At 29.7% G+C, this 27,791-nt stretch overlaps 1 protein-coding gene across 5 annotated transcripts in view; it reads right to left on the reverse strand.

Annotated features, from left to right (window-relative positions):
• Positions 1-779: 779 nt before the first annotated feature.
• The window catches only part of LOC119672089, a 224,598-nt gene continuing 197,586 nt past the window's right edge, over positions 780-27,791 (reverse strand). For 2 of the 5 annotated variants that reach the window (XM_038083049.1, XM_038083050.1), the window contains exons 3-13: positions 20,608-20,691; positions 5,385-5,479; positions 5,224-5,318; positions 5,024-5,166; positions 4,581-4,955; positions 4,028-4,489; positions 3,844-3,954; positions 3,144-3,783; positions 1,782-1,932; positions 1,504-1,629; positions 780-1,419 (exon numbers count right to left, since the gene is read on the reverse strand). In XM_038083049.1, coding sequence (XP_037938977.1) covers positions 1,050-1,419; positions 1,504-1,629; positions 1,782-1,932; positions 3,144-3,783; positions 3,844-3,954; positions 4,028-4,489; positions 4,581-4,955; positions 5,024-5,166; positions 5,224-5,318; positions 5,385-5,479; positions 20,608-20,691 — 2,652 coding nt within the window. In that variant the 3' untranslated portion in view covers positions 780-1,049. The remainder of the gene's footprint in view (positions 1,420-1,503; positions 1,630-1,781; positions 1,933-3,143; positions 3,784-3,843; positions 3,955-4,027; positions 4,490-4,580; positions 4,956-5,023; positions 5,167-5,223; positions 5,319-5,384; positions 5,480-20,607; positions 20,692-27,791) is intronic. The other 3 variants (XM_038083052.1, XM_038083051.1, XM_038083053.1) reach the window with 3 other exon arrangements.

The following is a 27,791-nucleotide window of genomic DNA, read 5'->3' on the forward strand; positions in this document are numbered from 1 at the left end:
ATAAATAATAAAAAGACTTAGAAAAAAAAAAATATATATATTAATATATTATATAATTATAAAATAAAAAAACCAATTAAAAAATATATAATCTAGTCAAGGTGTAAAGAGAGGTTTTGAAAATACCTCGAGTTAAAAAACAGTATAAGTGCTTAAGTGCTCTAGCTCCAAACAGCTTCAACATAATAATATAATTGGTTGGTTGGTTTAATTGGTGGTAGTTGAGTCCTCTTTCTATGTTTTGTTATCACAAACTCGACCCTAAAGATCAAAACTCAAAAACCAATCTACGCGATTGATAAAGACAATTATTTCTTGAGGATTTACGTATGTGAAATCCACCAGATCCATGAGCTCACAGATTACCATAGTGAAATGTCTCAGTATATAAACAAACAATTAGTAAAACAATTAAAAATGAGGTAAAACAAAATTTTTTATTGAAATAAAGTTTAAAATTTTATAAAAAATAAATAAAATACTAAGAAATTAAAATTTTTTAATTTAAAAATTTACACTCAAAAACTGAAATTATTATTTAGATTTAAAATATTAAAATATTAAATTGTATACAAATTTACATGCTGAAGGCTGAAACTATCTTTAAAACTAATTTGAAGCGTTTCGTGTAGATTTTTAACTTTATTTTAAAAGACTGTCTTCAGATTTTTTATGCCCTTAAACGTTAAATGCCCGAAAGCAAATTTGTAAATATATTTTGTTTTAATTTTAATATTAACAAGTGTTTTTGACAAATATTTTTATAAATATTTCTTATGTAACTGCAAATTACATATTCACTAAAATACTGATCTGATAAAATATTTTATCAACTTTGATAAAAAAACTTCACATACAAAATTTATGTGAAAATTGACAATGTGTGTAAATTTGGTATTGTTTTTTTTATTGTATGGTATACATTTTTCATATATAGAAATATAGAAAATATACCTTCATCTTATTTATTTTACTTTACTAAAGTAGTAAACAATCACGTTCGTTATTCTGGTGGCTTTGTTGCCCATTGTTTTAAGTGCAGTTCCATATCAAACATCAGTTTCGTTGCTAGTCTGTACCAGCTGGGAACTGTTCTCTGTCAAACTGGAGTTTGACAGCTGCTTAGGTGGAGTTGTTTGCTGCTGTTGGAGTTGATGTTCGGGACTCTCTAAAATGATACTCTCATTGCTTAATGCTGGTATATGTGTTGACTGTATGGTCGTTGGTGATAGACCCCCAAATGAATTGGTGACTTTTGTATTATTCGTCGCTGTTTGATATTGTGGACTTAGTGGAGTGGGCGTGGCAGGTATTTGATGCCAATTTATGCTGTTTTGTGAGGTGATGTTACGTGTTTTGACTAGTGGTGGATTTTTGGTTGAGGTGGAGAAAGCCATACCACGACGCAGTGGTACTCTACTTGTATTTGTATTAATTTTTTAAGAAGAAAACAAAATAAATTAATTAAATCTATCAACTAAAATAAATTTGCTTAAAACTTACCTTGTGGGACTAGGTGGTGGGTATGATATACCTCGATGGCTGGGCGATAATAACAAAATACCGGAATGACTCGTAGTTGTGCCAGGTACAAGAAGTGTGTTGTTACTATAAGAACGTTTAACATTACTTCATGGAGTGTAGTTAGATTAATAAAAATAAAAAAAATAATTTAATTTTATTTTAAAATTAAAATAAAAGTAAAAATTAAAAAAAAAAAACAAATTTTAAATATTAATATAATCAAAAATACAATATTTAAATGGAAAAAAATTACTTACATTTGACTGTGATGTAAATTTAAATTTGGTAGACTTTGGCCTAAACTATTGATCGGTTGTACCGAAAGCGTATTTGCAGATGAAGTGGGCGTTTTCAGTTTATGTGGGCTAGCAAGCACATTTTTCCCTTTCAAGGGAAAACCATGTAGACCTTATTAATGAAAACAATATTATTAAGTGAACTACTCATCAGAAGTCTATAAATATACATAAAGTAAAGAGTAATTCTAAATAAATCTTACAATCCATTAATTCCACCCTAACATAAAGTAAAAATATAATACAGATTTATATCTTTTCATAGGGATTGGTAGGAATTGTGTTAAAAGCCGGATATAAAAAAATTATTTTTTTTTTCACTACTTTTGTATTTCATTAAATTTTTTTTGTTTTATGTATTGTATTTGTATAATGTATTTTATTGTTCAAGGGGGATGTATCCCCCAATTCTAACCCCTTTGACTATGCCACTGAAGCATGGTAGTGAATCTGTTTATAATAACTCTAAATGTAATGGATTCCAATAGGTCTAGTTTATCTGAGCAATTTATCCACGTTACATATCCCTACACGTAGTATAGGGTGGAGGTCAACTCATAGGACCATTATCTGAAATTTTATGCTTATGAAATATTCTCAACAATAATTACATTTAAATTTCGTACAAAAATGGTTTTAATCTGATCTTTAGTGGAGCTATAGAGCTTTCCATTGTTGAAAATGTAGCGATCGGCAGCATTATTAAAATAAAGAATGTGGGTGCAAAGGTCATTTGTGTGCGAAGAGGGGTTAGGGAAGAGGTAGGAAACGCCATTAGAGGCAGAGCTGCAGTAACAGTAGGTTACTTTGCTTCAAATGAGTTTTTTTTTTGGTAGATTCATTTAAAATATTGTACATAAGCAAAAAGCGTTTGCAAGATAGAAGTATATCGATACTAAGTAGTAAGAAAAAAATAGAAACAACTTTTGAGTTAAACCAGGTTTTCCATAAAAATTTTTAAATTTTTGCAAAAAAATCAATTTTAATATTTAAATTTCAAATTAATTTTATTATAAATTCATTTAAGTCATTATATTGGAGACTATTCGATAGCATAATAGTAAGGTTATAAGCTGAGTTCTTTTTAAGGTATTCAATTTTTTTTACAGAATATTTTGTTTGGTTAGACTTTAATATCCTATATCTTAGTTGATATAGAAAACGGAGAGATTAACACCCATACAATTTCTTTATTTTTCTTTATTTCTTTCTCTTGGACCAAGATATCATTCCACAATGTTAAAGCATATCGATATGAATCACTCTCTACACACATATAACTATTTAATTTACCAAGTAACAAAAAATAAATAATTAACTCACCTAATAAGCTTGAGCCTTCATCACTTGATAGTGAATTTGTTTTCTCAAAATCCACTGAAATATTTCTTGAATCATTCCACTCCACCGAACCACTGTGACTATTATTTGCACTTGAGACATGACTACATATAGAAGAATTGATAGGAGATTTTTTAACTCCCAATGAATCAGCGGTACCACCACTTGCACCACTGCCGCCAAAACGAAAGCTGTCCCAATTATTTGCACCTTGTTTCAGTCTTGTGTAAATCGTTTTGGCTCGATATATAGAATCGTGCCAATTCTTTGCCTCGGAACATTGCAGTGTAAAAGCTGTAACTGCCACCTGAAATTCATTCAGATAGACACAATTAAGAATGTTGTTGCTATGCTGAACGACTAGACGATCGGTTAAGTACGGTTGTCTTATCATTTTTAAAGTACCAAGCCCTTTTTTCGCTATAGTTTTACAAACAAGTAACATGTCGGTCAATAAAAAACAATGCACATCGGCTTTGCCGAGATTGTCTTTGAACTTGTGATCACCTTCCATAAAAAGGTGACGAACTTGGTGGGCAGGGCATCCTTTCATTGGAGCGCATAAATCAAACATTTGACTATATTGTTTAATCATCTTCTCCAATTGTTCGTTGTTAGTGTCCTAACAATGAAAATCATATGAAATGTATAATGATTTGTAACAAAACAAATAATGACTTACCACCACATCATAGGACTCAATTCTTGCCATAACACCTTTCAGCCGTTCACTTTCCTGGCGAGTGGTTAAGTGATTATTCACACTAAAAACGAAATTTTCCACAGTGTGTATCTAAAAAAAAGGATCATTTTATGATACAAATAGCGTAAGTAGTTGACATATAATAAAAAAAATGAGAACTAACCATTGTATCTAAGGCTTCAATTTCATTAACGTCCGACATATTTTTTTTTATTGCCGTAAGAAGTAAACTATACTTCGTTAAACGTTGCATTGGACGAACTAAAATATCGGCCAGTCTCAATCGGTTACACATCTTCTGCGATTCACACCAAGCCAAATAAGAGGTAAATAGTGCATTAGTGTGATTGAGCTCCTTACAGTAAAACTGACAAGTACTCTGCTCAGCACAGTACTTTTTATAAGGTGCAAAGATAGATGCAAAGGTCACAAAACCTTGATGAAAAAACGCTATACTTAAAGGACTCCGTGTAGTGACACTGTGTGCTACCATTGGATATAGGTACATCGTCCAGAATTTTAAGTTAGCCTCACATATATCGCGTACATTAGAAAACAAACGGTTCTGATCAACATCAGTCAGCAAACGTTCTTCTTGAACGGCTTCTAGGCAAGCTAAAAATAGCTGCAAAGTATTGTTCCATATAATAAAATTATTTGTAATTTTATAATTGGCATTAATATAAAATTTGTACTCGTAAAGGTAAGTAACTTACATCGGTCACAGTTTGCAGCGCGTGTATGTAATATACTTCTGTTGTCACCAATTCCCAAATTGCAGTCTGTATTCTCGTCTCGATTTCACTCATTGCCTCGCTGTCCACAAAATCTCGCCATGACTTATGCATGTTATCCAAATATTCAAGTGCTTCATCGAAATGCGCGTGATCAAAATTCAAAGCTGCAGATTTCTGTGGTACCCCATTTTTCGCGTAATTATTTAGTAACTCACATAGTTGACTTTGCTGTTGATTTTTACTGCCAAACAAGCCAGACCAGCGCTGCTTAATTTGTTTGCCAGGTTGTGAATTATCGGTGGTTTCTTCTGTAGAAGCGGAGGAAAGTAAGCGAGGTGGTCGAGTACGTGCACCCTAGAAATTAATGGATAAAAATTAAACTTAAAAAATAAAAGCAATTTATTTTGTTTTGTTTTACTTACAAAAGATGCCGCCTTTTGTAACATTTTACGACTGCCATCGCGTTCAGTTATTATTAAATGTCGACCAGCTAAATTCTCAACCTCTGTATTTTCATCTAAAGAACTTAAAAAGGGTGACGAACCCGCATAGAATATCGGTTTTTCTGAACATAATAATTTTAAGTAATAGTAAACCCAACATTATTAAATTTTTTATTTACCAGCTTCTAGAAAATTACTACTCTGAGTATTGTCTGTGATGGCTATTTGTGAAAAACTCAGGTTCCTTCGCCTTAAAGTTTGAGTTAAAGCGGCACTGAAAAAATATTTAATTTCAAGAATAATGATATATATGACATATGACTGGAAATTTGTGACTTACGATAATGTTACTCCTTTGGTAGCTGGTATGAACTCTTCATCTTGGCAGCCTTGATCATTATAAAAGCTAACCGAGAAGTACTCCGAACTTGAAACCTAATACATTAATAAATTGTTGATAAGTCTGAGACATTTATAGCAAAATTTCATAAAAAATTTGGAAAGTAAAGAGAAAAAGGTTTTTCAAAAATTCAAGAAAGTGTGAAAATGATAAACCAATAAAAGGATGGAAAATAATAATTAAACAAGTAAGTTTATTATAAGTGGAAAAGTAAGTTTATAAAAGAAAAGAATTCATCATTTTTTCAGAAAGTATCTTTAATGATTTTTCGATTTTCTTCAAAATAGTTGCTCCTTTAAATTATGGAGTTATTCGATATCATTTTTCAGTTGATAAAAACTGTTCGAAAGTTTTTTTAGGCATTATCTTGATTTAAAAGTCAGGAACTCGCGCGTCTTTAATCGAAAAACGTTATTATCTAGGTGTCCAGAAGTGTTAAGTGTTAATAGAAAAGGCTTTCTGTTCTTTCAGTAACGACAAAAGATTAAAAATCTGATTTTTTTCTAGTTTTTAAGTTCTTAAAAAATATAATGTCTCTTTTAGACTCTCTAGAATCTAGAGAATGTTAAAAGTACGTACATACTGTTGAATATGAATATATGAATATAACAGGAGTTGGCGATCGAAACTCGCAGAAGGCAAACTAGTTTAGGAATGTTATTGAATCATATTAAGTTGAATATGGAAGACTACATATGAATATGACATTATTTTTTATACAAATCACGTTATTGTTTATGTTTTTGTTGAAATTGTTTCTCTGTTAAATGTTCTACACGTTTTTATTTTATTTTGTTTTTAATTGTTCCCATACATAAATTTTTGATATGTTTAGAAACATTAAAACGATCTTTATGTTTTGCGTTTGATTTTAATATTTCATTTTTTTTATACGTTTAATAATAAAAATAACACTGTACTGCAGTTCGAGCATGATGACGTCATAAATGTACTCCGGCACTCTTTATTTTTTTTTATAATAGAAACATGTTTTTACAGTTTTTTCTTTGATCAGAAAGAATCATCTATTTTATATGGTTTCTAATTTTCATGGCTTTCATTGGATATTAGTATTTCTAGGTCATTTACATGGCAAACACAAACTGCGATATTGGCAATGTAAACCATTACATAAAAAGACGCTACTCGATAAATACGACACCGCAAATGCAATTTCAAAAATCTTGGTACTTTTTAATTACACTACGTGTTACAAAAACAATATTATGTTATGAGGATTTCTTATTTGATTTTATGACGTCAGTTTAGTTTATAAATAATATTTTAATTTGACGATAAATATATCTGAAAATAGATACTAGAAAAAGTTCCAACCTACATTTTTGATAGGAAACACAATCTTTAATCGTAAAAATTATTTAAAAAAAAGTTGGTATACATAAATATTATAATGTCGAAATAAAAGCGAATAAAATTATATATTAATAAAAATTTATTCTAGATATATAGTTGAGACTTTAGTTTTTGTTAAGACTGTTAACATAGTTTCAAAATACTTGTATAGAATAATAAATTTTTAATGGAATATACTTTAACCAATTTTTTATTAAAAATTTTAGAAAGAAAAAGGAAAATCAAGTAGTTTATAGATTTTGTTAAAAAGCTTCCCATCATATTTTCATATTATAAATTCTTAACTATTCTCTAAAGTTTATAAACAATTAAAAATGATTGACTGTATTTCAATTCCAAATGGATAGTGTTTTTAGGGGTTCACAAATAGAGGCGCAAATAGACATAGATATATTTGAATCTTGGATGAATTCGGAATTGATCTACATTAGAATAATTTTATGTTCTTCCTATTTTTAATGTAACACGAATTCCAGTCTGTACTCAAATTAATTGATTTAAAAAATTATAAAATTAAATATAAAAAAATATTGATGCATTACTACAGCACTTTTTTCATAATACCACGTATCTCAAATCGTTCCATAAACCTCATATTTGAATAATTTTAAAATAATTTTGTAATTTTTGAGTAAGATGGAATTTTTTCAACAATTCTTTCAACAATTTTTTCTTTATGTCATATATTGGTATGAATAAAATACTGTAATTATGCATCTATATATTTTGTTATACCATATTTTTAATATAAACAGAATTAGCCATGTTTAATGTTGGAAAGTAAAGGTCTTATACTAGTGATGCTTAGTGAATAGTGATGCTTTGTATGTTTCAAAAGAAGTGCACATTAAAGCAGATGATTACATTTCCTGAATAATGGAAGATATATTTCGTAACTTGTTCGAAAACAAGTTCCATCATTTGTAATTGGTTCCATCATCTGTAATTATGTTCATTACTGTAACGCTAATGTGGAAAAACTGCATGACTAGCTGTTGTCTATCTATCAGATATCTAACTCGTTGCCGGCATAATCGCCGTCCTGACATTCTGCACATTGAGGAACTTGCGACTAAGACTACGACTAAAATTTCTCATGAAAGTAGAATTGTGGGAAAATTTTAAATAAGAATTGCGCTTAGCAAAAAGGGATTCAGGTATATACGTAAAGATATTGCATGTCAATGTTGTTATTTTAATCTTTATCAGATCACAACAGCTGATGGCAACAACGCAAACAAAATGAAGCGTTAAAATTAAACATTTTTAATCTGTTTACAACGAAAACTTTTTGCACTAAGTTTTAACATTAGACATGCTTAGTCGAGGTTTATTTAAAAAACCTTATATTGGATTCAGACGTTAATAGTAATTTAAGCTGTCAAAAATTTGAACTTGACATCTGAAATCAAAAAGTAAAAACATTTACACGACGTTAATGATTTAAGGTCCGTCTTCAACTAAAAGACAAATAAATGATATGATTTCTTAGCCTAGTTAAAGCCTAGTGTGGGATAGAGATAAGCCCCCCAGCCATTATGGAGTAAAAGTGCGTAATAGCACTAACTCAAGAAGAAGAATCAAGAAGATTCAAGAAGACGCGACGTATCATTGTAATTTGATTGTCAGATTTAGCATATGTCCAGGCTCTTTATATGCTTTCGCAAAATATATACTAAGCACATTTGATATGATATATACATATGATAAATAACAGTTTTGTTTCGTTTTGTATGAAAATTTCATTCATTCCTTTAAACTATTCACAATAACATAATTTTGTACTGCACAATACTGTGCAATAGTTAGCTCTCCAAGTTAAAATAAATCTGCTTGATTAGAACTTGTTTTGCTATCAAAATCAAGAATTATCTGAAATGACAGTTAAAATTATAATCAAAACTCTCGTGTAATTCTAGTATTGAGATACTTCTTGGAAATGTTTTAGGATTAAATTAAATTATTTCATTGACAAAAGATTTCATCCTTTATATATTCATATAGTAATTGCATTTTATTCTAAGTATAATATATTGTTTTATATTAGATAAACTTTTACATAAATTATTGAAAAATACTTATGCTTATTTCCTCCAATGATGGCGTAATGAATATAGAGAACAATTTGTATATTATTAGGAGTACTATAATGTCTGATAAAGACTTTTTAAGTGCATTGCAATAAAAACCACAACTATGAAAATGTTTTTTCTTTTTCCTATTTAAAACTGAGTTCATGTGCTTTGACCTAATTTTGTTAAGCATCCTGCTTACTCATCCATTGTCATTGTCAATGCCACCGTTAAAATCATAGCGTAGTATTGTAGATTGGTGCCGTCATCCAATTTTCGCAATGTATTCCACCCACATATATGATAACCCCTAATATGTTTGCTTAAAAGGCTTTACATCGCCTTCGGATGATTATGACGAAAATCACTAGAAGTACATTAAGACTGAAAAGTTTTCGGAAATTCTCATTTAAAATTCGCGCGCTGTATATTTTTCGATATTTTAAGTTTATGTAGTTTGGCAGCACTGTCCTTATTTACTATGCCAAAAATGAGCGCGATCTGTCAGACAGTTCGTTTACGGCAGCTGTTGTAACCAGTTCACCTCAGTAGTGCGTTGCGAAATGTCTTCGACGGTCGTACGACCGTCCTGAAAGGCTTTGTACCACTCATAAACTTGAGTTTTCGATAAAACTGATTCCCCATAAGCCTTTTGTAGCATTCGCAACGATTCTGCACACGAAATTTCGTTCGAAACACAAAATTTGATGCAAACTCTTTGTTCAATATTTTTTTCCATTGTTTTTTCGCAACGCACTACTGAGGTGAACTGGTTTCAACAGCTGCCGTAAACGAACTGTCTGACAGATCGCGCTCATTTTTGGCATAGTAATTGTCCCTAATTGCTGCCAAACTACATAAACTTAAAATATCGAAAAATATACAGCGCGCGAATTTTAAATGAGAATTTCCGAAAACTTTTCGGTCTTAATGTAAAATAATAGCACGAAATATGGAAGAATGCAAGTGTTTCGCTGAAAAATGTGTATTCGAGCAGTGCACAGTTCCATGGTTTAGTGCAGCCCGGCAGTGACACTTACTTTATGACTTCCCTCAGTCATTCCGAACGAGCATGTTCGTCCTATTTCGGTATTTCTTTTATTTTTAATATGGAAGTGATTTTTCATTTTGTATCTCGAAAGTATATCCGTTTATTATATCCTTTGTTAACAGTTGGCTGCGACTATTGCAGGGTTAAACGAAACTTAGTGGAAAGTGTGGCAGCTGCAGTTGCCGCTGCAGTCGCCGTTGCCATTGCAATAAAAAGCAAAGTTTGTTATTTTTGCTTGAGTTGCTTTTTATGCATTTTGAAGCAATCACGATTTGCGTGCAAAGGAATTGTTGCACGTTGTGCGATTATGGCTCGAGCGCAGTTTTTAAAGGAGGAAGCATGCATTAAAAGCACTTCTTATCAAGCGATAAGCTTAATGGCTTTTGAGCACAATGTTATCATTTTTACTACACAATCCAGAAAATGCCGCAAAACTTTCTGCTTATTATTAACTTTAATAATTTTTTTTGTTAATTTGGAATAGTATGAAATCAGTTCCCGGAGTTTAGTTAGAAATATTGGAAGCGATATTATTTTTTTAATACGACACTAAAAAATATTTAATATTTTTACCTTATGTTGGATAGCAAACATTTTTAATAAACTCTAAGTGTTAAATTATGCTTAATCTTATCAAATATAATAAGGTTTCTAAAATAGCTTGGTGCATTAAAATAGTTTTCTGGTTTATGATAAGTTTAAAATTTCAGTTAGATAAATAAGACATATATCTAGTATAATAATAACGAATTAATTACAAGATTAGAATCTTTACAATACGAAGTCAATAACAACTTTTCAAAATACTCAGTCCTGTAACTTGAAATAAAACATATTATACTTATTGAAAGGACACCAATGGTTTGCTGACAAAATAATCGGGTCTCGTATTGAAATTTAAACCATAAAAAACAATACCCATACTTGTCATACTTGGAATACATGTATGACAAATCAGTAACCCATGAAAAAACTATGAAAAAAACTAACTAAATTATAGCGTCATTGGACTTGGGGGCTTTCAGTTTTGCAGGACTGGGTACATACCTGAGGTTTCTGTTGGAATCCTAATAAATTTTGCTAATGAAACGCGCATCCTAAGTGATGCATACAATCGCTAAAACAAGACTCTGATCTGGTATCGCAATGGACCTTAATGGTCTACGCGTGGCCTTTTCGGCCTGCCAGCATAATCTAATCTAATCTAATAGCGTCATTGGAAACACATCAGTAAATAGTCACAAGAGTTTTAACATATATGAAGAAGATTAATTTCCGTAGCTTAACATTTTAAACGTTAAAAATTCATCATCCAAATAAAAGAAAATTTGATATGTAATATGAAGGATCTTCAATGACAAATAAAGAGTTTCTTAAATTTAAATGTAACTGTTCAAGTACGACGATATCGCAAATATGTCCCGATATGATAGGTAGCTTTGTAGGTGATAGTAAAGTTATTAAACTAGTTCACCTACTGTACCTGTCTAAGCACGACGGTATTCCAATTAACTCAGGATAAGAAGATTGTAGGTGAAAGCAAAAGTATTGAACTAGTTTACTTACTAGTCAAATAAAGGCAGAATCGTTAATATATTATTATATTATTTGTATTATAACTTGTAAACTTGCAAAATTGCATCAACATTTTTATCGAGTAAATAAAAGTGTACATAGTAAATGGATTTGTATGTTGGCCTAATCTTTTTATTTATTTCTTTTTAAAACTTTAAATTTTCACATATTAACGTAATATATAAATGTGTTTAAAAAGATTTGATAATTATTTTTTCTAATAACTTTTAAATAAAGTTCTTGGTTAAAATGTCTGTTTCTTATAATTCAATTCTATAACTCCATAAGGCATTTTGACAATTTTTGCATAGGAAAAGTATAGTAGGTAGATACATATGGTCCAAATTTACTTAAAAACCGACACACATATCTAAACTAGTCTATTTTGATACCACATAATTACAGTAGGCTCTAATTTATTAGACTAATTTCTGATTCTTCTTTCTAGGTCTAATTTCTTCGCTTTGAGGACTTAAATCACATATGACTCTATCGTTTGCCAGTTCTCTGGGTTCGCCCTTATCTTTTCCACTATATTTTCGATATTTTTTTTGTTCAATTTTGTTTATTATCTCTTCTCTAAATGTGAGCCATCTATTAAAGTAAAAAAGATGTGCTCACAGTGTCCATCGCCATAAATGCAGTCGGGTAGATCCGTCTTTTCCATGCGGTACAGGTACTTGCAAAAATATCTATATTCGGTCAGCATCTGAGTAAGATAGTTATTTGTGTCTGTCGATTCTCATTTGAACTAGATAATTATATTTGGTATCAGTATAGCTGTGCACCTTTCTTGAGTGCTAATGGTTAATTTATGTTACCACATTTCGATGGTTTGCTCCTGATCTATTCTTGCCATTTGTTGTATGTTGTATTTGTTAAATATAGTTCTATGAGCCATTTTTTTTAGTAATAACAAGTAATAAAAGAAACTAAATATAGTACAGATATAGGAACAGATAATAAATGTCTTAGTATAAACATATGCAACTATTATAGAATATTTTTCAGCTGATAATAATTTCATATAGTCATTACTTGATGGTAATTGGATTTTCTCATAATTAATTATGAATGCTAATTATCTTATACTTTCGTGCAATTTTTCTTCAATTATAATTAAACAATTTTTGCAATGGATTCAACACAATATATCACAAGCCAGATATTAGTCAAAGCAATCATTTTCTAGTGCTAAATTGGCACAGTAAAACACCAAGTGAGTGGCAGCTAACAAGGATATAATGATAATTACTTTAAATACATACAACATAAGGTATGCAAATATTATAGGAAGAAAAAAGTAGGGTTATGAAATGCATACATTTCTGAAGTGGTTTACCCCAGTTTTTCAATACTTTGAGTTATTGTTTAGGTATAGTGATTGGATAATCTGAACGAACAGTCCAAGATTATCCAATTACCCAATATTTGAGTACCCCTAACATAAATGTGTGTTAAATGCATATATTTTATATTAAACTGGTACCATAATATGGTCGACAATTAATACTTAGCGTTCATAGAGTATATATACTAACTTCTAATGTTTACAGTAGTGTAATATGCCATGATAGTGCTATTTTGCAACATTTTTTTTATTTATTTTTTTTTATTAATTGCTCATATATCGGTAACTTACAATCTTGTGAAAATTTTCCACAACAAATGAGTTTTGAAGAACCATGTCTTCGGAACCCATTTGTGGAAGTTCTCTTAAAAAACTTAGATATTTTACATTAGCTGTCTGCTGTCTATGTCCTCTAAAAAGATTATGGTATTTTCTTAGTTAAATTTGTGTTGTGTTGCGGATAACACTATTCCACATTTTTATATTCGACCTACTACTTATACTGTATTGTATAGTGCTGAAATGCAAGTATAGACCGAAGAATAGCTTTACTGTATAGCATACAATCATAAGTAAGTGTACATCCATTTTGTGATATCGAAGAAGTACTGCTGTTTCAAGGACATATGTTGAATAAAATTATCATCCAAAGCATCCAAAACATTTTGAAAACATACTAAAAAATTTTTTTTCGAGTTTTCTTTAGTGATGTGTTTCATTTTTATAAATGTTTATCAAACAATAAAAGTGTGACATCTGACAGAGTAAAAATTCTCAAGTAACTGTCAAAAGATAGAAAAGTTACTGTTCTATATGGTATGGTATTTGGCCTGGACGGTAATAGCACCTTAGTATTTTTAAAACGACGGAGGTGGGACACAAATCGTCTAATCGCAGCAGCTTCACGCTCATCAATTTTTTTGCTGTGAAATTAAAAATATGTGTCTGGAAAATATGTGGTTTAAAAAAGACGATGACAAAAAACATCATGATATTATAAGGCACAAAGAGACAGTTTCTTCCTTGAATTTGTTTATGGCAATTGGCGGCAAAGGAACAGTTTCTTTCTTGAATTTGTTAATGGCAATTGGCTGCCAATATTATACTCAACAACTTTCGAAACAGAAGATCTCTCAAGTTATGACCAGTTTAATGTCAGCTATGTGACGACTATCCACCAAAAATTACCTTTTATATGTGTTTTATTTAAGTTGGGTTAGGTTGTACCAACGATCCAAAGGGCTGTTGGCTCATCATATTACAGTAAAAGAGATAAACTCAGGGATTCAGCAAAAGTTAAAAAAGGTATTTAATGGGATGATTTGCAGTTGACCAAGCTCGTCCATAAAGGAGGTCACTAGAGTAATAAATTGGCGTCGTGCATGTGCTTAACAAGACAAACAGATGAAAGGCACTTTCATCGTCCTCGCCACAACTGCGATAGGTATAATGGAAAAGGAGATTCAATATTTAAGCATAGTTTTCTAATATGCAATGACCTATGAGTACACCCACCACAAAACTAATATTTTTACGTGGCATCTCAATGAGAGTATTGGATTTCTTTTTAATGGAACTTGGCCAAATTGCATACAGACGCCTATATATCGTTGAGTTCTAGCATATTTTATTAAAATGTTCAGCACAGAAAGAATTCAGTTACAGTTTGTATGATGTCTACGATATGCCCAGATTATTTAGGTATTCCAAGTGATTTCTTGAAGCACCGCGTCTGGTTATATCGTCTGCTTTGCAATTGCCGAATATATACCTATAACCGAGAACCGAGATTAGAGAAATGTTGAATTGCGTCGACTTCTCGTTTAGAGATGTGTAAATTGGATTGAACTCAAGGGCTTTAAAGCAGCTAGATTGTCTGATAGTATGAGTATATTTCTATAAAATATATCATCCACTTTCAGACAAGTGGATAAGTTTCCTAATGGCAATCGGCTTCGCCGGAAACACACTGCAATGATCTGGAAGCTTATAAAAGGAAGACTTATTCAGTCCTTCTGAGAAAAATCTACTAACTACACCAGTACTTGTTTTAGATTCGTCAGTTAAATGGTTAAATCCTCCTCTATAGAGGGATCTCCTGATAGTTATATATCTTTAGATTGGAAGTCGATATTGAATTTTCTGTCCAAATTGAGAACATCAGGGATGTAGTTAATATTGTTCAGAGTGGGACTGAAAAGATTAAGGATTTTGTATTACTAACGTTTAATTTTGGAACCAGCAATCTGATAATTATTTATTAACTGTTCTTTTTGGTCACTCCATCGTTTTTTTTTTGTTTTACCAATGAAAATGTCCATTAATTTCCTTGACTTTTTATTAAAATCAGGCTCTGCAAAGTTTACTCTGTTACGTTAAACCCCCCAATAAAGAGGGACCTCCTGATAGTCATATATTTTTAGATTGGAATTCGATTTTGAATTTTCTCTCGAAATTATGAATAGAAAGGATGTAATCAATATTGTTTGGTGAGGGAGTGAAAAGATTAATAATAACCATTAATTTCCTTTATTCTTATTAATATCAGGCTCTGTAAAGTTTAGTCTGTTATATTAGTTGTGCATACAGAATGCTACAATCCTTTATTAGAAGTTTAATTAAAGTTTTTTTTCAAGATAATGTGATAATAAACTTGCTCTAATTAGGCTACTTGTTTTTGCTTGTAAAATATTTATTAATTATCACTACTGTTCACCCGTTTAAGTGCTGTTATACTCGTATATATAGTCTATTTTTAAATTGCAAGTATTGTTATATGACAACACTCAGTAATTAGTTTAAAAGTGATATTTATATTCAGATGTCGTATTTTTAGGAAAATTGCGAAAAACAATCAATTCATCAAATATATTTTAAGAAGTTAATCAACAAAATTTAAATATAGCACATTTTCTCTGAAATGACATCAGTTGCATATTTGCTCAAAATAGATTTATAAATAATAATTATAATTTCTTAATAATGAGATTGCTTTTATTAGCACAATAATCATAAATCTGTCATTTTATCTCAAGCTAGATTGAAACAATTTAAAATAGCAAGAAAGTCTTCATTAAAAATAACGCCAAAGGAAATTAAGTTAAATAAGTCAGTGAGGGTCCTTATGGGACTTATAATCAAGAAGATGAATTGAATATTGCACTTCATAAAGGCAAACTAGGAAAAGGTGCAAATAGTAAATCAAAATGAGAGAAAAAGGATATAAAGAAAAAAATATGGCAGTTTTTCCTGTTGAAAAAAATACTATTAAAGAAGAAAAGCTTAAGGGAAGATACTTGAAGGATGCGCAAATAAGAATTATAAAAAAAATTCTTAATGCCGTTTTTATTCAATAGTGATGAACACTATTATGTTTCGTTCTTTTATATTATACATTCTTTTATATATATATTATAAAATATTATAAAAAAAATAAAATTGTGGACTATGCTTATAGAAAGTTGTTAAGAATTTACATTTTGGAAGAGTGAATAAAAATATTTAAAATAATTGTATAAGAATATTTTATATTTTTTAATTTCAGAGAAATCAAAATGTGAATTAAGCCTAAAAAAAGTTATTACGATTTTATAGTTTGGAAGAATGAATAAAAATATTTCAAATAAGTGTTGTCAATAATTATATCTTTGCATTGAATTTTTACGAAATTCTTTGATGATATATCTTTGATGTCAGAAAGTATTGTTTCACCATAAAAGTAGTCTAATATGTAAAATATAAAAGCATATAATGAATTAGCACTGATAACAGAAATCTGATTATGAAAATATGAAATCAAAGCAAATGCAACAGTTAAAGGTTTTTATCCTAGAAGATAGAATAGTTAACTACTGAATATAAGTAAACAGAGCGAATATTTAATAAAAAGTATAAGTAAATATAAGAAAACCTTATTCAATAAACAGGAATTAAATATATAGAGTAGTGAGGAGTAGTAATTTAAATAGAGTATAAAAGTGCATTGGTGAAATGACTGATTTTAAGTGTACAGACCCCCGTCTCCCAATTAAGGGCAGAGTAGATAATATATGTTAATTAACAATCAAGTGCCGACTAAAAGTATGAAACGATTTCCTTAAAGTTAAAACTGATTCTGAAGATTTTCACATTAGCGCTTTGTTTCAGTGATTATATTTCACTTCTTCCAACTCAAGAATAATAAAAAAAATGCGTTTTGTTTGCAGTCGGTCTTGATTGTCAGAGACAGATCTAACTAAATAGCATATTAATACCATCGAAGCACCGAAATATGTGAGCATTGTCAAGATTTTTCACAAAAGGTCTAATAGCTCCAATTTCCATATTGGAGATCTAGATCTAATTGCAAAAATTACAAAAACAATATACATAATAATAAGTTAGAGAATACTTATAGCAGTATTAATATTAAAGAGAATGCAATAATTAATAAGTGGGATCCAACGACACGAGCAGTATTGTTTACGACTTACAGCTTACAGCTCAGCGCAGAGACGATATTTGATGTATTAACTTGCATAGTGGTACCTAAAGATATTAATTCACTTTAAAACGATTGTATTAAAGATGTAAGCCTTTTCAATAAACAAATGAGCCCATTAAAACTTTACATTTTTACATTTCATATTCAATTAGATTTAGAACGATAGTGAAAGACTAGATTTTCTATTAGATTTAGTGAACGATATCTGTCTAATCAATCATAGTCTCAAGAATATAAAAAGTGAGCTATTTCTAATATTATGCAACGTCCACAGAGTCACATTAAAAATTAAGTTAACTAAAATCAAAATTAATGGAAAATCCTGGTGATAAAACGCGTAAATTAATAGAAATTTCTAGGCTATATCGTAAAAAAGAATAATGGCGTTATCACACGTGTTTTAAGACCAAAGTAAAGTATGGTGCTTAATATCAGCACAAAAGAAATACTTATGTATGCTAAAAAATGTGAAAAACTAGAAGCAATATTGTCAGAAAGGCATCCATCTTTATTCGTCTTTGCTTAAAAGAATATGCATCAGTACCAAATAGTATTTACGAATGAAGGTATTCATACAATAACAAACAAGCAATTAATCATTCAATTATATCTATCAAGTGGTAATAAAAGATAGGTAGTAACACTGAATTGGGCGAACGTACCCTTTGAAATGCAAATAATAACACTCCAGCTATAGTACTGCAATGAAATTCGTAGGGCTTCAGAACTCTCAGAAGTTCTAAAATTATTTATGAAAAAAGAGTGTTCCATGATTCATATTAATCGTGGTAGTAATTTGCTACAGAAGTAGATGTGAGAAGCGTATTTCTTATTCAAACTTATAATCCTTCCAATAAACTAATAATAATAAATAAGTTAACGAGCCTGTACTTCTTATTCACTATGTGTATGTGTGTGTACTATATTATATATTAAATCCATATTTATTTAATGTCCTTTTGACGAAAGAACTTAAACTTTTATATAAACAATAGCTAGCAATAGATAGGTCTTTATCGAACAGTAGTGAATCACAACAACAAAATGTTTTTAATTAATTAAATTTCTGGTTGACCATACAGCTGCGTCGAGTATTGCCAAATACCCATCATCTGTGTTGAAATTATTTCTTATATTTAATTATTTGTCAATAATTTTTTTGAGATGGTTAATACTAAGGGTTGAACCCATGTCCTGTCGAATTTGAAGCTCAGAGTCAGTGTTCATTAGCCAACTAACTCAAAGTTGTACTTGACTATTATACTATATTATATATAGTACATACAGTTTTATTAAAAAATCATATAGTTTAAAATAAAATTTCAGGTTAAAATAAAATATTTATTAAAAATATTTATTAAAAATTTTTTTTTCATATTAACTGTAAACGTGAGTTTCCATCACCGATACAATCATATAATATTTAAATAGGTTATTAACAAATAAGTGGTTAAGAAGGTTACGTGGAAACATAATATTAAATTTTTCATTTAATAAATTAATAGAATAATAATAAAAAAGTGGGCATAAATAATATAAAAAGGATTTGAAATATTTGACATTGCTTGATGGGTAAAAATAAAAATCAAAGCAATTGAATTGGTATTCACCACAATTACGCGCACTACACAACTACAATCATAGGGAAACTCACCTCACTGCGTGTCAGTAGAGGTTTCTTACGTTGCATAAAAGATGATTTCTTCTTATAATTTGTACCGGGAAAACCCATGCCATGGTTAAACGAATTATTATTTGCAATAGAAGTGGTTGTGGTGTTATTAAAACCGGTTAAAGCAGGTGTTAGAGAATGCTGAATGCTAGTTGCAGTTTCATTGGAACTTCCACTCTGAAATTGATGTTTCACATTATGATGAGAAGTATTTATACTACTTTCTCCGCCAACAGTTGCACTACTATTGCCTCCTCCGCCCAAACAACAAATTTTATTATTACAACATGAAGTTGTGATCGTTGTTGTAGGCGAAAGCGCTACGGGTGAAGATTTTGTGGCGGGTTGTTGTGGAGCTTGAGTATATATGGTAGGTGGTGGCTGTGCTAGACGTTGCTGGGAAGTGCTATGATGGGTTTGAGCGAACAACTGTTGCTGTGGTTGTTTCGATTGTTGTTTGCGCTGTGGTTGTGATAAGAGCGGTGAAACAGTAATATCTTGTGTTAAAGCAGGTGATTCCAACTAAATTCGTAATATTTTTTTTTTTGGTTTTTGATATTAATGCAGAAAAAGGTGAAGAAGAATGTGTATATAATAAACAGCAGCATAGAGAATCAATTTTAGTGCAGAGTGTCATTAATATATTTTTATATTTAGTATATAGAAGTATAAGTATATAGAAAAGCTATTAATGTTTATAAAAGAAATAGAACTATAAATAAATAAAATGCATAAATTTAAAAACATATTTTTAATTTTTTGATGCTATTAAAGAAACAAAAATTAAATTAAAAAGTAATTAGTAAAATTTTGATAGATAAATTTCACTAAAAACTTTTTTGACTTGTGCTAAAAAAACCCAAAGAATTTTATTAATCTTTAGTTCGACTTCGGAAACAATAAGAGAAAATGCAATAAATCAAATGACAAAAGCAGTAGCTGAAAAAGTGTTTTTTTCCATTATGAGTCCATACAACAACAACAACACAACTACCAAGTACACAACAACAATTTTCAATTTCTGAACGACATTGAGTTATCATTAAAGCTCGCTGACAATTGCATTTGCCATATTTTTTCCTCAATGTAGGAAAATTGAACAAAACTCAAGAGAATAAGAAAATAAGTAATAGTAATTTTTTTTTTTCACATTTTTAACGCGTAACATCCCTGTATTCGCTGTTGCCAATTAGCCCATCAGGCTTGTCACAAAAACATCGACATCGACATCGACATCAATACAAACAAACAAATTACATAAAGCGATAAATACGTGTTTGCATGCACTTAAAAAAGAAAAAAAGAAAAACAGAAAATAAAATCAATTCAGTGTTATTAACAGTTTTTTTAATTGAGTGTCTGAATGCCATGCATTGCTATCAATATCACTCATACGCACTGTGTGGCATTGCCTTACATGCTTGTGCACTACTTTGACAATAACGGCTATGCACAAAAAATTGCTAAATTGCTAAAATGCTAAATTGCTAGATTTGTTAGCACTTTAATAGATATAAGTGCCGTAAAAGAACTCTTTTTTAGGTGTATTCATTCTACAGTTTCATTCAAATTTAACAACACTTACGTTTGATTTTCCAGCTTCGGTACCTTGATGGCATGCAATCATGGATTCGAGGCCATCTAAATGCGTGAGACTTTTTGATTTTAACTGCAATGGAAGAGAAAAGAAAACATTTACTACTATATACATATATATTTATTATTTTGAAAAGATTTAAAAATATCTTGAGCAATGAAAAATACTACTACATAGTTTAATGTATATGAAAACAAATCATTTTTGTGTAATAATAATAATAATAATAATAATAGGAAATAATAAAAAAAAATTGATTATAATTGTACTGAAGTCTGAAAACGAGAACTGCAATATTTATTTGATTTAGAGTAATAATAATAACAATAAGAAGTAATAAAAACAAATAATAAAAAAAATTGATTAAAACTCTACTGAAGTCTGACGACAACAACTGTAATATTTAATTGGTTTTGTGTAATAATAATAATAAAAAGAAAAAATAACAACACTATGTAACGACCCTTTCTCTCAGTCGTTGCCTATTTGCTGAGGTATGCTCAGTCTCACCAAAGTCGTCACAATAAATTTATAGATTGTGACCAAAATATTCAAAGCGCTGTGATTTTATTTCAATTTCTTTATTTACTTAATACTTTATTCAGAGTTCATAAATTTTAAATATTTATTTAGTATAGTAAAACAAATTAACTTTGTTCCACAGAAAAAAAAAAAATAAAATAAATATATATGTATATATATACAACATTTAAATATGTAGTTTTTTTTCAAAAGGATAAAAATTTAATAATTAAATAAAGATATTCTTGGAGAAGTGTCAGTCCTTGAATATTTTTGATAGATCTTCCTTCTTCAAGCCCCTGATTTTGTATTCTTCTGACCTTATTGTTGGTGTGAGACCTCCGGTCGTATTCAAGTACAATTATGCCTTCGTTTGGAGATTTTCGTTATAGTCAGTCTCCTTTGTGTATCACAGAGAATTACTTTGGACACAGTCGACGTGATACCACCTGTCGTGTCTTAATAATTATCTAGTAATTATTCCTTCCGAAAGATATTTTTTTATATAAAATATCCTTATATATTTTGATTTTAGCAATTATTTTGGACACAGTCGACGTTAAACCACCTGTCGTGTCTTAATAATTATTATGTTTTGATTTTGATATTTTTTTCATATAAAATATCCTTATGTATTTTAATTTTATTAACTATTTTGGACCCAGTCGACGTTAAACCACCTGTCGTGTCCTAATAGTTATTATACCTTGATTCGATATTTTTTTCATATAAAATATCCTTATGTATTTTAATTTTATTAACTATTTTGGACCCAGTCGACGTTAAACCACCTGTCGTGTCCTAATAGTTATTATACCTTGATTCGATATTTTTTTCATATAAAATATCCTTATGTATTTTAATTTTATTAACTATTTTGGACCCAGTCGACGTTAAACCACCTGTCGTGTCCTAATAGTTATTATGCCTTTGTGCCTCTAGAGCTTAGTTGACTTGGTCTTCCAAGGTGTATGTGCCTTTGAAATTATAAACCAAAGTGTTCGCATAAGTAAAATGCACGTCTTATATACACACTCGACCGAGCTTTTGTGTAGCGTATCATTTTATTTACAGCTGATCTCACGTAATTCTTGTTTATTCTTGCCGTTCTGATGTTCTATTTCATGTTTTGTGCGGTACTCAGCTTGGGTATTTATCTTCTCTTTAAGCTTCTCTTACGGCGAATATTTTTGTTGTTTTCTTATGTTAACGCTGCTTTGTTTGATTCTTACAAAACGTGTTTTAAAACTACATTCGGTCGGTGGTGGTTTTTTTTATTTACTCTTTGTTTGTTACGATAAATGAAATATTAAAAGTGCAAATATTTGATGAATATTTACAACATAAAAACAAGAAATATAATTAACAAATAAATAAGATGAGTTTATTATTAATTTATTTAATTATATTTTTATATTTCATTTTAATATTATTTCAGCTTAGTTTGAGATGTTATTAAGGCTTGTAAGCGGTTTGGGTTTTGGTAAATGGTTGTGACTAAATATTTTAAATATTAATTAATCTATTTAATTCCAGATATTTGCAACATTTATTACCAGTGAGTCTACTTTTTCCAAGTTTGAACATAACCATATAAAAAGTGTGTCGTTTTATAAAAAACTGTGTTGTGTTGATGTGTTTTAGTTCGTGTTGTTATTGTTTTTAGTGCATGTTTATGTAGCGTTTATGTAGGTGGAAATTTAGTGTAAATTTCCATCCTTACAACTAAATAAAAATAATAATAATAATAATAATGAAAATAATAATATATAATAATAAATAATAATAATAATAAATAATAATATATAACAATAATAAATAGTAATAATAATAAATAATAATAATAATAAATAATAATAATAATAAATAGTAATAATAATAAATAATAATAATAATAAATAACAATAATAAAAAATAATAATAAGAAATAATAAAAAAAATTGATTAAAATTCCACTGAAGTTTGACAACGATAACTGTAATATTTAATTGCATTTACATATAGCTGTGGTATATGAATCAAATTTCTTGATAAAACAAGAATAGCAAATTGACGAACTCTAAGCTTGAATAACACTAGAACATTACCTAATGTATTTATAATATGAGCTTCTGTTTTAAATTAAGCTGGTTTTAATGCAACATTTGGTATTTTTAGTTTTACATTATATACAAAAAAAACCATGTTGAATTAGAGTAGTAGTTTTGTACACCAAAGCCCACTTTAGCTGAAATAATTGTTTATTGTAGAACCATGTATTAGCGCTTACCCGAAGAACCCAAAAGAAGAACTTGTGACAACACTTCCCACAGATACTACTGAAAGTTGAAGTTTACTCTTATTCTAAACTTGGCTTAGTCCCTAATTTTAAGGAATGACAATTCTGTCAGAGCAGTAAAAACAAAGAGGCTCAAAAATTTTTAATCTTGTACAAGCTAAAGATGGATATTGACAAAGAAGATAAAACACGAATTCGTTTAACACTTCGATGATCTATAAGCCGTAGCCTTAAGTAGGTTCTGCTTTAGTTTAAGTATTTTAAATTTATTTAAAACATTTTTATAAACATAAACAAAAGGTGGAGCGCTAAGAAGGTTGCGCTTAAGATAAAGTACCTCAAATTTATTTTAAACTACTCCTTCAATATTAATGATAAAGTTTTGCTGTTGTGTTTTTACACTTTTTAATTTCAAATTATTTAAAAAAATAATTAATAATTTTAATTCTTAATATGGAATATTGGAAAGGTGAATATTTGAAAGACCCTATCTTTTGCTCAAAAAGTACTCGGATTTTTGTAAACAAAACACACAAATTTAAATTTTATCCCAAATTTATTTTATCAAAATATGCACCTTCTGAAGCGATACACATATGCCAACGTTTAACCCAATCTTCCGTACACTTTTCGTAGGCCCGTGAAGGTATGGATTTTAGTTCATTCAGTGAATTCTCTTTTACCGATTCAATCGAAACGCTTACCACGAAGAGGCAATTTGAGTTTCGGGAACAGAAAAAAATCACACGGCTCCAGATTTGGCGAATATAGTGCCTAAGCGTTGATGGTGGTGCCGTTGATAGTGGTTAAAAAGTCGCGTACAACAAGAATTTTCCATAGTAAAAATCGCTAAATGCACTTGAGATAGTCTCACATTAACAGCTGCTGTAAACAAACTAATTGACAGATGGCGCTCAAATTTGTGCCATATGTCAAGAAAGGGTGTACCAACATAACAAAAAAAATTTTTTTGAATAAGGTCTATTACTTAATGAGTAGTTAACAAACAACAAAATACTTTTTGAGCAGAAGGTATTACAAGAATTTCAAATGCAAGCGAATAAGCTGGGGTATTAGAGGAATAAATTCTGTGGCTCTGAAGATTTGGGCATATGGTTAGGTGTTATGCAAATAATTGGTGAAATTTTCTTGTATGAAACGATTATGTTATACAGACATATACATGCAAATTGGGCTTCCTTATGATTCTTTCAGTGAGGATATCAGTTTAAATATTTTTTTGATGACTCTTGCTGCAGCTGTGATGAACCCGTAATTTACGTAAATTACACATACTAGGGTCTTACATTTTAAAGGATTTTATTCAGTTGCAAAACCTTTACTAAAAAGCATTTTAAATTTCATTAAAGATACGATATGATTTTAAGTCTTTTAAATTTTAAACCATAACACAATGGGCTAATAGATACTTAGGATTGCCATTGTAATATAATTTAACCTTTCTTTACTTTAAATTCAGTTGATTTATAACTATTTTTATATAAATTGAAAAGAAGTAATCATATGATAATGAAACACACGACTTCTTCTTCTGTCATCCTCATCTCCCAGTGGATCATAGGGCCGTAAATGCACGTCTAAGTTTTTATTATTTAGTTTTATGTTTTAAATTTACTCAATTTCTTCAATTTTAGTGATTTTTGACATTGATAACAGAGGTAACTAAATACAAAAAATTTATTTTAAAAATTTAGAATAAAATAAATTATTTGATAATGCAATGCTAAGGCAAAGTATGTAAGTAAACATAAATATTTCTTATACCAGAAAGTTTCGATCGATTGTTTTTCTGGTAAGTTAACAATCTATTTATAACAAATAAAAAAATATATTATTTAAAAAGTAATTGAACAACATATGCAAATCATTATACGGGTATATATAGATAGTTTATTTTAATTTTTAGTTTTATTACAAAAATTTTATTCTTAAAATTTTATTTTATATATTTATTACGTTTATAATTCAACAAATTTCTTTATTACCAAAGATTTTGTAAAATCGAAAAAATTTACATAAAATAAATCCAATTATTAATGCCCAAATAAAAACTTATTCAATTGTAAAACCAAATATGCAGTTTGGTATATAAAATATTATTGTAGTTTTATATGCTAAATTTGCAAAATAAGTTTGCATAAATTTTAAGTAAATGTTTCTTGCCACAAGATAAATATTGTATTTTACAATTGCGAATTGATTCAGATCATCATCTCGCAACTGTAAGTGCTTTAAAGCACATACTCGTACACGCAACTGAAATAAGGCGGAAAATTACAATTTACTCAACTTCATACGCCCAATTAACGCCCACTGATAATGGCGGTGACATTGCTTAGCATTGCTCAAGGCGATACGGGTATATAAATTTCAATTGTGTCTTGTGCGCATCCTTACGCTCCGTTTCACTGCAGCGTTTAAGTGTATTAATGTGCAAACTGTGACCTCATGACAAACTCAAATACAAATTCAAACAGCAGCACTAACTCAAATACAAATACACTTAAAAAACTTACCTTGTCACCTCGTCATTTCTATTGTTTGCAATATATGTATATCCTTCTCCTAGTAAATCTCTTCTCGTCTTGCTATCTTGCTGGAACTATTATTACGCTTTGTGCACTCGCACAATTTTATTTAAAGATAAACCAAAGTTTTAAGATACAATTTTAGTTGTACAACTTAAACATGGATTAAATAGTTTGAATAGGAAATAACTGACGACAGTAGTTGAAACAATATCTTCAAGGAAATGGCTGTGAGTTTTAAGGTTGGTGTAGTTTTCCATTTCACAATTAAAAACAAAAATATCTTTGTTGTAGTTAATGTTAAGATAATATATAGATCTTTCGTTCAGTGGGTAATTTTTTGAATACATTGGTACAAACCGTCTTATAATAATCCAGTCAATTGATATCATCTATTTATTAAGCAATATTTGACAAATCATTATGTGTAGATTTTCGTCTGAGGAGTGTTTACAAATGATTGAACTATTTATGTGTTCCGCAACAAATGTTTAGAGAGTGTGACACTTAATAACCCTAAATTACATTTTCAAAAAAAAATTGCCTCTTTGGTAATACAAAAATCTTAGAAGTGCTTTACCATTGATGTACCCTTAAAGAAGCTTTGTTTGTTGTGATTTATGGTCTACTGGTATTATTGCGGCATCGACAATGAAAATGTCATCGACAATGATTGCCGGAACAGACTCATGAATAACTACTTACTACTTCATGAATGTGTTAATATCCATGAATGAAACATACGTCTATTAATATTTTGGACTGCATTTGAATTGAATGAGATTGTCATAGAAATCAATAATAATGTGACGCTATTCTTAACCTTAGCAGAAATGATATGAAACTCTACTTCTTACAGGACACTTTAGACTTAATTACCACATGAAGAATATACGTGAGTTAGAAAGTGATTCCTATCGACTCTGTTATGAGGAGAAGGAAATATCAGAACATATTCTATGCAACTACCCAGCGGCGGCAAGACATAGACTTGTCTATCTTAGAAGCGGCTCTTGGTCCCAAATCAAATAGATAAAATTAAGCCCACAGGAATCACGAGATTTATAAATAGTCTAGAATTGTTTTAGTTGTTTTAGTCTAGAATTTTAGTTTTAGGTGTACAATATATCTTCTAGATCGGGGTGCTTTCAACGTCTACTCTTTAATAATAGTAATTTTCTCCTAGATTATTACCACGGTAGAATATTTTTCGTTGAAGTATTTAAAATAATAGATCTATACAAATAGATCAACGATGATTTCAGCTTCAAAGTGAGTACATAGAGAGCGGCTTTTTTAAAATACAACCTCATTTATTCGAAACTTTTATAAAAAATCTCAAGTCCACAAGGTATTAGGTTTATTTAGGTTTATTTGTTCTCATCTCTCTCACCTGTTTACTTGAATGAAGTTTCCACATTGTTGTGTAAATTTCATTCCTAAGAGTTGGTTTTAGTGGGTTTAAGTCTCACACTGTGGCCTTCGATGCTTTCCACCTACTACAAAACAAAAAAAATGGGTTATGTGTATAGTGCATATAATATTTAGTTTTTAAATGCATGGACAGAGAGAAATAGAGAGTGAGAGAGAAAGAGAGAGAGAGAGAGAGAGAGAAAGAGAAAGAAATAATAGGGTTAATGAATTGTTATAATTGGCTCCAGCCTTGCAGATGTTGTAAAAAATAAAGTAATCAAGTTTCACCGACAGAATACAGATGAACATATATTGAAAAAAGTGAAAACTAAGACGCATAACTGAATTATCTGTATACCTGTAACTGTATATGATATATATGAAATCAATATTTTAATTTGATTAAAATA

Source organism: Teleopsis dalmanni, chromosome 1, assembly GCF_002237135.1.
Source record: "Teleopsis dalmanni isolate 2A chromosome 1, ASM223713v2, whole genome shotgun sequence".
In the NCBI taxonomy this organism is placed as follows: Eukaryota; Metazoa; Arthropoda; class Insecta; order Diptera; family Diopsidae; genus Teleopsis; species Teleopsis dalmanni.